Source organism: Nyctereutes procyonoides, unplaced genomic scaffold (genome assembly GCF_905146905.1).
Source record: "Nyctereutes procyonoides isolate TBG_1078 unplaced genomic scaffold, NYPRO_anot_genome, whole genome shotgun sequence".
NCBI lineage: Eukaryota > Metazoa > Chordata > Mammalia > Carnivora > Canidae > Nyctereutes > Nyctereutes procyonoides.
In genome coordinates this window covers 9015975-9028776 of record NW_026575151.1, presented here as the reverse complement: position 1 = coordinate 9028776, position 12802 = coordinate 9015975, and the positions used below count along the sequence as shown (strand labels likewise).

General features: G+C 38.5%; 1 protein-coding gene across 1 annotated transcript in view; it reads right to left on the bottom strand.

Annotated features, from left to right (window-relative positions):
• ANTXR2 (ANTXR cell adhesion molecule 2) overlaps window positions 1-12802 on the bottom strand; it is a 156736-nt gene that overhangs the window by 107342 nt on the left and 36592 nt on the right. Inside the window, exons 8-10 of the mRNA XM_055313078.1 lie at window positions 5266-5326; window positions 3282-3380; window positions 1146-1215 (exon numbers count right to left, since the gene is read on the bottom strand). Of these exons, the coding sequence (XP_055169053.1) occupies window positions 1146-1215; window positions 3282-3380; window positions 5266-5326 (230 nt within the window). The remainder of the gene's footprint in view (window positions 1-1145; window positions 1216-3281; window positions 3381-5265; window positions 5327-12802) is intronic.

The following is a 12802-nucleotide window of genomic DNA, read 5'->3' as shown; positions in this document are numbered from 1 at the left end:
CCAAGGTGACATTTGAACAAGGCCTGAAGAAAGTGAGAGTGAATGAGGAGCAAAGCATTTCAAGCATAGGGAACAAGTGTAAAAGTGCCAAAGTTGTAAAGAACAGCAGAGAGATCAGTGTGACCATAACAGAAAGGGCAAAAGGAAGTTGTGAGGGGGGCCAGATCCTACAGAACCTCCTAGAACATTGCAATATTTAGATTTTCGCTCTGAGGGGAATAGGGAACCCATTATCAAGGATTTTAAGTGGAGGGGGTGACATAAATGAATTATCTTAACAAAACCATTCCTGCCAAGGACAGAAACTAGAAACTCCTAGAAAAACTAGGAGAAGCTAATAAACTCTGTATACTTTCTTTTCTTCTGCTGGATATGTGTGATCAATATAAAGTAATCCTGTAACTTATTTATTATCCTAAACATATTGTAATCACTACTGTTGGACTAGGGAACATCTGAACTGTCTGCAATCATTTCCCTCATAATAGGGTAAAATGAAAATCACAAATGGAAATACTAAATGACTAGTGAAATTATCGGTGTTTAGGTGATTTAAACAAAAGCTCTTCATCCAAACTAAACATCCCTTATTTTAACCAGCTATCATTATGGTTTATTGCCAGACTAACAAACATGAGAAAATAGACCTTAACAAGACCTGGATACAAATTAAAGCACAAATATTTCCTAGTCCAAGGTATGCCTTACTGAGCCATGTTCCTTTTCTTCTTTTATCTTGATATTTAACTACCATAGTAATTAGTCAAAATCTCACTTTGGAACTCGTGTGTGTGTGTGTAAATGTGTATGTGTAAATGTAATACTCTCAAGTTCAAAATAATGACTGTAGTTCTGAATATTTAAAGGCTCTAACAATAGTTCTCATACCCATCCAGATAAATATTTATAGGACCTTTTAATCAATATTTAAGAAACCAGATAAAGCAGACTTTAGCATTTTCAACCTACTAAAAGCATATTATAAATAAAGTACTAACCAGAGTGGTTTGCCTTGAGCTTTCTATTTTCATGTTCATTTTGTACATCAAAAAAAAAGAGGTAGTATATAATTAATGTATATTTGTCATCATTTCCTAATAATTTATACAGCTAACATGTTTTCAAAAAGTTAATGAAGTGCTTACTCTCCAACTTTATTCAGGGCAGGTGCAGGACAAAGCATAGAATTCAGCTCCACACTTACTGGATTCACACCTAGAAAATAAAACGCAACTGAATTAATATAGAACTTTACATATCTCACACAGTTTTATCAACAGTATGAAAAACATAATGGTAATCAGGGTTCAACAGTGGAACATTAGATATATTACCAAGAAGAACTAAATAGTCTTTCAACTAAAAAGAGAAGGAAAAGAAAATGAAAAAATAGAGATCATATGCCTCATTGATATGCAATATTGGTATGTTAGAAGTTATGATATTTTATTAGACTAAATTCATGGATATTTGTAGATACTATAAAATTATCATCTTTTCCACCTCCATTTTTCAAATATCTTAGTCTTTGAAGGATGAATGATATATTTTAAAAGCAGAATTTAAAAATAATGGAGAGGGCAGCCTGGGTGGCTCAGCGGTTTAGCACCTGCCATTGGCCCAGGGCGTGATCCTGGAGTCCTGGGATCGAGTCCCGCATCGGGCTCCCTGCATGGAGAGCCTGGTTCTCCCTTTGCCTGTGTCTCTGCCTCTCTTTCTCTCTCTCTGTCTCTCTCTCTCTCTCTGTCTCTCATGAATAAACAAAATTAAAAAAATAAAAAATAATGGAGAATAGATGAATATCCAAAGGAGAATGAATTTACTTCAAGAGTTTAATAAGATAGTGGTATAATAAATAAATAAATAAATAAATAAATAAATAAATAAATAAATAAATAAATAAAACTAAATGCTTAAATTATCCTATTTTAATAATAAATTAGAAAAAATTTGGACTATAAATATTCAGAAAAGTTCCATAATCAAATGGATAATCCTAGAATGTAAGGGATGAAAATACAATCTGACTCCACTTATTTGTTTGGGGATTTACTTTATTTTTTTGGGGGGGGGGATTTACTTTAATAAACTTAATCTTATGTAGTGAAGGAAAAAATATGTTCATACTATAATCAAATATGTACTCAGAAGGAGTCTCATAAAGCTAACTCTTAGATTCAGATGACTAGTGAATAAAAATAAAATTATTTTGTCCTCTTCAATTGTGGAATCTACTATGAAGAGTTTGTTACAAATATTATTGTCTTGCCTCACCAAAATGATGATCCTAACAGGAAAGAGAAGAAATAATTATGACATTTACCATGCTGAGATCCTTACCACGTTAATTCAACAAACACACACTGAACAGTTGCTGTGTACATAGGCAAAGCTGCGCTATTGGAGTATTTAGCACCATCAGGAAAACAGCAAAATTGTACATGAATCTTTCAAAAAATAATTCTACCAGAGTTCATAGAGTTATAGCATCTGCATTACAGATTAAAATTTTAGAAGCCACTACAATCATTGATGAAGAAAAATGTCTTAAAAGAGATCCAAAATGCTCAGAATATTAAGATCTGTTTAAGGAGTTTTTCTCAGAATGAAGATTAAAACATTATATTCATCTGCTTTTTTGAAAGACACATTAGGAAAAATAAAACATAATTACATAAATATGGTAACTATCAATAAACAGTGCTGAGCAGGCATTGAAGATCAAAATATGTGAAATATCTAAATATATAAAATATATAAAATATCTGTAAGACAAAAAGCTTATGTCCAGGAGCTGATTGGCAAGTTATTGGGAAATTAGATAAAGAAAATGAGTGAGAATAAAATAAAGCAACAAGCAGTAGAATAGTCCAAGAGAGTTAGATTTTTAGGCAAGAGTAATAATAAATAAATCTAGAGAAAGAAGCAATTAAATCAAGCAGTTGATGTGGTCCACACAGAGTATAGTCAGGAAAACTGGGTTCAACTTTCAGGTTGGCCCTTTCCTGGCTATATTGCCACGGACAAATTATTTTACTCTTACAGATCATTGGAACCATTATTTGTAAAATGAGGCTTCCTAGGATAGGGTTCAGCATTTCTTAAGTTATAATAAACAAAGGTTGTAATCATTACATAACAAAAATATTATTACTATTTGTACTACCACTGGACTTCATTTCTTTCTCCTTTGATTAAAAATATAGCATGGTCGATTTCAATTGAAAAAAAAAAGGAGGAAACACTTGAACACTTGGGGAGGAAACACTTGGGGAACCTACTCTTTGTGTAGGTTTCATTTACAGTGTAGGTACAGAGAACACTCCCATTTCGACTGCCCAAGTTGAATCCTCTTCCAGTCAAAACAATTTGAAATTCATCTAGAAGTAAAAAGAGAAATAACATTTTAATCCCTGCTGTAAAAAAAAGAGAGAGAGAGAGAGAGATAACTTGAAAGTGTCAAGGTGCACAGAATGAATTTCTTCATAGCATTCAGCCTACTAGTAACAATGAAGACATTGCTTTATTTCCAACTCTCTATCTTGGGCCCTCTAGGGAAATTCAGGGAAGATATCATCTATTGCCATGTAAAAAAGGCATTATTTTATTTTTTAAACAAAGTGTTTTCCGGTAGTAACCAAGATACTTGAACTGAAGCCTAACAGTCATTCCCACATACCACAGAAACTTACCCTCCCCTCATTTCTGTCCCCAGAAAAAGAAAGGAAGAAAAAGAAAGAAAGAGAAAGAAACTTCCCCAAATTCTATCCTTGGGAAAATATCAGCAGGAAAGAAGCTTCTTTGTTCTTCTCTACTCTCAGGTATTAAGGTATGGGAATGTAAAGAAAATTACTTACTCATTTCTTTCTTAGAACTGTCATGTGTTGTATTTTCTTTATTCTCTGAAACTCCCTATAGAGTTCTTTAACAGTTTCTTGACATTGCTAATCCCAGTTTCATTTTCTGTTGCATACATATTTATAACTCACCAGAAGTCATGCATTTGGGACTATTCATAGTCTATGGCCTGTCACTAAAGGAAGTGTATTCAACTTACTGCTCAGGACTCTATATAAAAGGAGCAGTCACTACATGTTAGAGAGTAAAATAAAATGCTAGGAAAACAAGCTAACTGATCAAATATCTTGATTGGCATTTAAATGTTTGCTATTTAGCTATAAGATGATATATTAACTATTTTGACAGTGATTAACTCTCAATCTTCTCAAACAATCGCTTATCTATCAGAATCTAACATATTTATAGTAATTTATTGTGGAAGAAAATATCATTTTGCCTCTCCTCATGAAGCAGGTTATAAAAGGAATTTTATTTAAAGTGCAGGTAAAACTTAAAATGTGACTCAGTGAAAAGAACATGGCTTTAGAGTCCACAGACAAGAGTCAAATGGGACAATTAGTAAAACAAGGACTGAACCTCTCTGCCCCAATTCTGTCATCTGTGAATCAGGGATTATAAAACTGTCAGATAGTGTTGTTATGAAGATGAGGTAAAATTAGGAAAGCAGAGGGATGCTCTGGGATGTCCAAATGCACTATTCCTCTTAAACATCTCAAAGCCCATTAAACAGGAAGTCTAAAAGATACAGAACTTCAGACCATACTCAGAGGTTGGGAAGCTCTGTGGGAAATTACCTCTTCCTCTTCCATTTCCTCTTCCACTAGACCCAATATTTTTCCTTTTCTAGATTAAAATGAACTCCAGGTCAGACTTGAACAAGAAACAGAATCGCACTCTCTTTGGGTAAGGATGGCTTCAAAGTGTTAAAACCTGAGTCTGTTCTTGCCACCTGCTAATGAAGCCACCTACTTCTTTCCTGCCATCCAACCATACATCACTTCTTCATGTGCCCCAGGCCAGAGGGACTGTACTTTGGCCGGGTCATCAAAGCACAGAGCTCAAAGTCTACAGATACACGACTGTTTATATAATTAGATAAAAGAAAAAATTTCATATTTTATTTTACTTGTCATAGGAAAGGTCTCAAACATGAACTAAATATACAGAAAATTCTAAAAGCCTGTCACACAATATGTTCATTATTTAAAATAACACTCCAATCTTAAAAAATTTGAATTTAAAATAGAAATATTTCAAGGAATTATTTAAAAATTCTTACAGAAAAGGATGCCAAAAAAGTTAATTTTGTTATTCTCTTTCCAACATGAGTTTCAAATCATATAATTTAACTAGGGGGAAAAAATACAATTTCTTACACGGTATTTTTAAATTCTAACCACTTACCCCCCACACAGACACTTGAAGGCCGCAATTCCAGGATTTCAGTGCATGACTGAGCTAGTATCTAAAAAGGAAATAAAAGAAGACCAAGATAGAGAATGAAATTCTAATATGTAAAGTGAGTTATAAGATTGCTAATAATCATAAGGTCCTTCCCTTAACTTCAATAGATGGCAGAGAAAATCTTTTAACTATCGTATATACAGCTACCAAGCTCTTAGGAAATTTCTATGTTGTCTTTCAGTATATATATCCCAAGACTATATTCTGTAGGAATCCTTGTTTGATTATTAAATACAGATAAGCACAGATAAAGGAGATGTTACCTCAAAGTCTGGTAGCCTTGAATGCAAAAATAACTGAACTTTCTTGGAAGCCGTAAAACCTAACGCTGACCTTCCCTATCAGGCAAAAGCAAGACAGCAAATTGGATCTCCTATTCAATTATGCGAACTTAATATGTTTTTTACAAAGAGGTTCAATACAATATCAATAAATAAACACTTCTTTATTTGACCGTGGCACTTCTATTCGATTTCTCAGCCTCAATTCCCACAGATGCTAATCCTCCTTGTAGGCACCAAACGTTACACTTGGGGAACACAGGCTCCTTGTATGAGCCAAATATTATCCTTAAAAACAGACCCCGTACTCCAGCATTCCAGAAACAGAATGGCTCTTCTTAGCTTGTTCCAAGAAACAGAAACCACCCTACAAGGCACAGGCTACAAGTGAAAAACAACAGTGATGAAATCAGCTGCTCCCAATGGACACAACAATCCCGTCTTTATTTTTAGAACTGCTCTGCACTACATTATCAAATTCAGACAAATTCCAGATGATCTCTGAACAGCACTCCTTTCTTGACAGAGTTGAAGACAGATGATGTACAGTGGGCTCTAGCATCTCCTGCTCAGAACTAGAACAGGAAGGAAGGAAACAGAAATGCTTTCTGTGCTTTCTTGAATAACAGTAGAAGGGTAAATTGTCAGCTGGGAATCTTTGTTGCTGAATATGCATCACTGAGGCAGGAAATCATTGGTACTTTTTAAGATCATTTCCCAGTGAATCCACTTTTCACAAAGCAATTGAAGCTATAGTGATAGGGAAACAGATACAGTAAAATTTTGTATCTGAGAAATTTAAATTCAGAAATGACCAAAGAGACAGACTCCACAGTCACCCAAAAAACTTTCAGTACCCAAAGACCTCCTCTTGGTCTACTATTTTATCTCCTATAATCAACACTCACTCCTCTGAGGAATGCGTACTGTGGTTCAATTAAGAATTCGGAAAAAGATGGACTCCTGGGCAGCTCAGTGGTGAGCGTCTGCCTTCGGCCCAGGGTGTGATCCCAGGGTCCCAGGATTGAGTCCCACATCGAGCACCCCGCATGGAGCCTACTTCTCCTCTATGTCTCTGCCTCTCTCTCTCTCTCTCATGAATAAATAAATAAAATCCTTTTTTTTAAAGTTGGGGAAAGAATTGAGGGCCACTGTGAAAGGGTAACACACGTCTAGGAAGGGAAGTATCTTAAATCAGTAATATCCTTAAATATTTTAACACTACACAGGTAACAAGACTCTGAAGGGAACAGAATGGAAAAGTTTTGCTAAAGGAATATGGAGCCAAAAGGTTCCAACGAACAAAAATGGAGCATTATAGCCTTGGCTTTGGCCAATGTGAGATAAAAGGAGAACAGTGGGCCACGCAAATGGAGGGTCAAAGGAAAACACAAAGCCTCCAAATCTATTTTACTTGCCAGCAAGTCTGAAGGAATTTACTTAAAAACAGATCCCATTAAGGATGCTCCTATGAAGAAACATTTTTCAGTTCACACTTTCTTTATTAGTTATTTTAGGCACACCTCTAGCAGCATTACAGAGAAATGTTTCAAGCATCAAGAAAAATTATGAGAGGTTTAAAGACTGAATCTGTTGGAAATTACAACTGTTCTTTAAAGATTCCTTAGAAGAAGGTAAACGAAGAAATTACAAGATTTTCCAAAGGCCATATCAAAGAACATACAACTCAGAATGATCTGTGTAAAACTTCTAAAATTGTGTTGTTTTTCTCAATTCTAGCAGTATTAACCATAATCAAATCAGATCTCAAAATATTTAAGACAAAAGTGTATATCTTGATTTCCTCTTTTAATTTGATGTAATCCATTGAATAGTTTTAAAATGATAGTGCCAGGGGTGCCTGCGTGGCTCAGTCAGTTAAGCATCCCATTCGTGATTTTGGTTCAGGTCATGCTCTCAGGCGGTGAGATTGAGCCCCACATTGGGCTCCACACTGGGCATGGAGCATGCTTAAGATTTTCTAGCACTCTCTGGCACTTTTCCCCTCCTAACCACCTCCCTAAAAATAAATAATTAATTAAAATCAAAAAATAAAATGATAGTTCCAACAGTAAGATCAAATGGTCAATCCTTACAGTGCTCTCCTTACAACTGGAGAATACACACTTTCAAGGACTGTTGTTGGTACCCATTTCTAAGCCAGACCTTATTTACTCCATGTAAGGGATTGTGATCTTAAAGATAAATTCAGGAGGGAGGGGCAAGACGGCGGGAGAGTAGGGTCCCCAAGTCACCTGTCCCCAGCTCATTACCTAGATAACCTTCAAATCATCCTGAAAATCTACGAATTCGGCCTAAGATTTAAAGAGAGACCAGCTGGAATGCTACAGTGAGAAGAGTTCGCACCTCTATCGAGGTAGGAAGACGGGGGAAAAAGAAATAAAGAAACAAAAGGCCTCCGAGGGGGAGGGGGCCCCGAGGAGCCGGGCTGAGACCGGGGCGAGTGTCCCCAGGACAGGAGAGCCCCGTCCCGTCCCGGAGGAGCAGGAGCTGCACCAACCTTCCCGGGCGGAAAGGGGCCCGCAGGGAGTTGGAGCAGGACCCAGGAGGGCGGGGATGCCCTCGGGCTCCCGGGGACACTAACAGGCACCTGCGCCCTGAGTGAGTGCGCCGAGCTCCCTAAGGGCTGCAGCGCGCACGGCGGGACCCGGAGCAGCTCGGAGGGGCTCGGGCGGCGGCTCCGCGGAGGGGGCTGCGGGGCGGGAGCGCGAATCCACCAGCGCAGGCCCCGGAGCACAGGGCGCCGGGACACAGCCCAGGATCCGGCCTCCCCCGGGACAGGCAGAGGCCGGGAGGGCCCAGGACAGCAAGGACGCTCCTGCCCCGAGCTGAGCAGATCAGCGGCCCCGCCCCGGAGCCTCCAGGCCCTGCAGACGGAGAGCTCTGGAGCTACTGCGGGAGCTGACTCCAGGGCTGCAGAGCTGGCCCCGCCACTGCGGTTGTTCCTCCTGGGGCCTCACGGGGTAAACAACCCCCACTGAGCCCTGCACCAGGCAGGGGCAGAACAGCTCCCCCAAGTGCTAACACCTGAAAATCAGCACAACAGGCCCCTCCCCCAGAAGACCAGCTGGACGGACCAGTTCCACGGGAAGTCAAGGGACTTACAGTATACAGAATCAGAGGACACTACCCCTAGTTTTTTTGTTTTTGTTTTCATTTTGTTTTCTTTTGTTTTGGTTTTTGGTTTATGGGTTTTTGGTTTTCTTTTGTTTTGTTTTGTTTTGTTTTTTTCTTTGCTTTTTGATTTCCGTTTCCTTCCCCCCTTTTTCTTTTTCTTTTCTCTTTTTCTTCTCTTTTTTTCTTTTTTTTTTTCTCTTCTTTTTCTTCCTATTTTCTTTTCCTTCTCCCCTTTCTCTTCTTTGTTTTTCTCCCTTTCCCAATACAACTTGTTTTTGGCCACTCTGCACTGAGCAAAATGACTAGAAGGAAAACCTCACCTCAAAAGAAAGAATCAGAAACAGCCCTCTCTCCCACAGAGTTACAAAATCTGGATTACACTTCAATGTCAGAAAGCCAATTCAGAAGCACTGTTATACAGCTACTGGTGGCTCTAGAAAAAAGCATAAAGGACTCAAGAGACTTCATGACTGCAGAATTTAGATCCAATCAGGCAGAAGTTAAAAATCAATTGAATGAGATGCAATCCAAACTAGAAGTCCTAACGATGAGGGTTAATGAGGTGGAAGAACGAGTGAGCGACATAGAAGACAAGTTGATGGCAAAGAGGGAAACTGAGGAAAAAAGAGACAATTAAAAGATCATGAGGATAGATTAAGGGAAGTAAGTGACAGCCTGAGGAAGAAAAAACTACGTTTAATTGGGGTTCCCGAGGATGCCGAAAGGGCCAGAGGGCCAGAATATGTATTTGAACAAATCATAGCTGAAAACATTCCTAATCTAGGAATGCAAACAGGCCTCCAGATCCAGGAGATAGAGAGATCCCCCTCTAAAATCAATAAAAACCGTTCAACACCTCGACATTTAATAGTTAAGTTTGCAAATTCCAAAGATAAAGAGAAGATCCTGTGGATCCCTGGGTGGCGCAGCAGTTTGGCACCTGCCTTTGGCCTAGGGCGCGATCCTGGAGACCCGGGATCGAATCCCACGTCAGGCTCCCGGTGCATGGGGCCTGCTTCTCCCTCTGCCTGTGTCTCTGCCTCTCTCTCTCTCTCTCTATCATAAATAAATAAAAATTAAAAAAAAAAAAGAGAAGATCCTTAAAGCAGCAAGAGACAAGAAATCCCTGATTTTATGGGGAGGACTATTAGGGTAACAGCAGACCTCTCCACAGAGACCTGGCAGGCCAGAAAGGGCTGGCAGGATATATTCAGGGTACTAAATAAGGAAAACATGCAACCAAGAATACTTTATCCAGCAAGGCTCTCATTCAGAATGGAAGGAGAGATAAAGAGCTTCCAAGACAGGCAGGAACCAAAAGAATATGTGACCTCCAAACTTGCTCTGCAACAAATTTTAAGGGGGACTCTCAAAATTCCCCTTTAAGAAGAAGTCCAGTGGAACAATCCACAAAAACAGGGACTGAATAGATATCATGATGACACTAAACTCATACCTTTCAATAGTAACTCTGAAAGTGAATGGGCTTAATGACCCCATCAAAAGGTGCAGGGTTTCAGACTGGATAAAAAAGGAGGACCCATCTATTTGCTGTCTACAAGAGACTCATTTTAGACAGAAGGACACCTACAACCTGAAAATAAAAGGTTGGAGAACCATTTACCATTCAAATGGTCCTCAAAAGAAAGCAGGGGTAGCCATCCTTATATCAGATAAACTAAAATTTACCCCAAAGACTGTACTGAGAGATGAAGAGGGACAATATATCATACTTAAAGGATCTACCCAACAAGAGGACTTAACGATCCTCAATATATATGCCCCGAATGTGGGAGCTGCCAAATATTTAAACCAATTAATAACCAAAGTGAAGAAATACTTAGATAATAATACACTTATACTTGGTGACTTCAATCTAGCTCTTTCTACCCTCGATAGGTCTTCGAAGCACACCATCTCCAAAGAAATGAGAGCTTTAAATGATACACTGGACCAGATGGATTTCACAGATATCTACAGAACTTTACATCCAAACTCAACTGAATACACATTCTTCTCAAGTGCACATGGAACTTTCTCCAGAATAGACCACATACTGGGTCACAAATCAGGTCTGCACCGATACCAAAAGATTGGGATCATCCCCTGTGTATTCTCAGACCATGATGCCTTGAAATTAGAACTAAATCACAACAAGATGTTTGGAAGGACCTCAAACATGTGGAGGTTAAGGGCCATCCTGCTAAAAGATGAAAGGGTCAACCAGGAAATTAAGGAAGAATTAAAAAGATTCATGGAAACTAATGAGAATGAAGATATAACCGTTCAAAATCTTTGGGATGCAGCAAAAGCAGTCCTGAGGGGGAAATACATCGCAATACAAGCATCCATTCAAAAACTGGAAAGAACTCAAATACAAAAGCTAACCTTACACATAAAGGAGCTAGAGAAAAAACAGCAAATAGATCCTACACCCAGCAGAAGAAGAGAGTTAATAAAAATTTGAGCAGAACTCAATGAAATCGAGACCAGAAGAACTGTGGAACAGATCAACAAAACCAGGAGTTGGTTCTTTGAAAGAATTAATAAGATAGATAAACCGTTAGCCAGCCTTATTAAAAGAAGAGAGAGAAGACTCAAAGTAATAAAATCATGAATGAGAAAGGAGAGATCACTACCAACACCAATGAAATACAAACAATTTTAAAAACATATTATGAACAGCTCTACGCCAATAAATTAGGCAATCTCCAGGGAGGAAATTGAAGCAGTCATCAAAAACCTCCCAAGACACAAGAGTCCAGGGCCAGATGGCTTCCCAGGGGAATTCTATCAAATGTTTAAAGAAGAAACCATACCTATTCTACTAAAGCTGTTAGGAAAGATAGAAAGAGATGGAGTACTTCCAAATTCATTCTATGAGGCCAGCATCACCTTAATTCCAAAACCAGACAAAGACCCCACCAAAAAGAGAATTACAGACCAATATCCCTGATGAACATGGATGCAAAAATTCTCAACAAGATACTAGCCAACAGGATCCAACAGTACATTAAGAAAATTATTCACCATGACCAAGTGGGATTTATCCCTGGGACACAAGGCTGGTTCAACACTCGTAAAACAATCAATGTGATTCATCATATCAGCAAGAGAAAAACAAAGAACCATGTTATCTCTCATTATATGCAGAGAAAGCATTTGATAAAATACAGCATCCATTCCTGATCAAAACTGTTCAGAGTGTAGGGATAGAGGGAACATTCCTCAACATCTTAAAAGCCATCTACAAAAAGCCCACAGCAAATATCATTCTCAATGGGGGAGCACTGGGAGCCTTTCCCCTAAGATCAGGAACAAGACAGGGATGTCCACTCTCACCACTGCTATTCAACATAGTACTGGAAGTCCTAGCCTCAGCAATCAGAGAACAAAAAGACATGAATGGCATTCAAATTGGCAAAGAAGAAGTCAAACTCTCCCTCTTCGCCGATGACATGATACTCTACATAGAAAACCCAAAAGCCTCCACCCCAGGATTGCTAGAACTCATACAGCAATTTGGTAGCATTGCAGGATACAAAATCAATGCCCAGAAGTCAGTGGCATTTCTATACACTAACAATGAGACTGAAGAAAGAGAAATTAAGGAGTCAATCCCATTTACAATTGCACCCAAAAGCATAAGATACCTAGAAATAAACCTAACCAAAGAGGTAAAGGATCTATACCCTAAAAACTATAGAACACTTCTGAAAGAAATTGAGAAAGACGCAAAGAGATGGAAAAATATGTCATGCTCATGGATTAGCAGAATTAATATTGTGAAAATGTCAATGTTACCCAGGGCAATTTACACGTTTATTGCAATCCCTATCAAAATACCATAGACTTTCTTCAGAGAGTTAGAACAAATTATTTTAAGATTTGTGTGGAATCAGAAAAGACCCCGAATAGCCAGGGGAATTTTAAAAAAGAAAACCATAGCTGGGGGCATCACAATGCCAGATTTCAGGTTGTACTACAAAGCTGTGGTCATCAAGACTGTGGAACTGGCACAAAAACAGACACATAGATCAATGGAACAGAATAGAGAA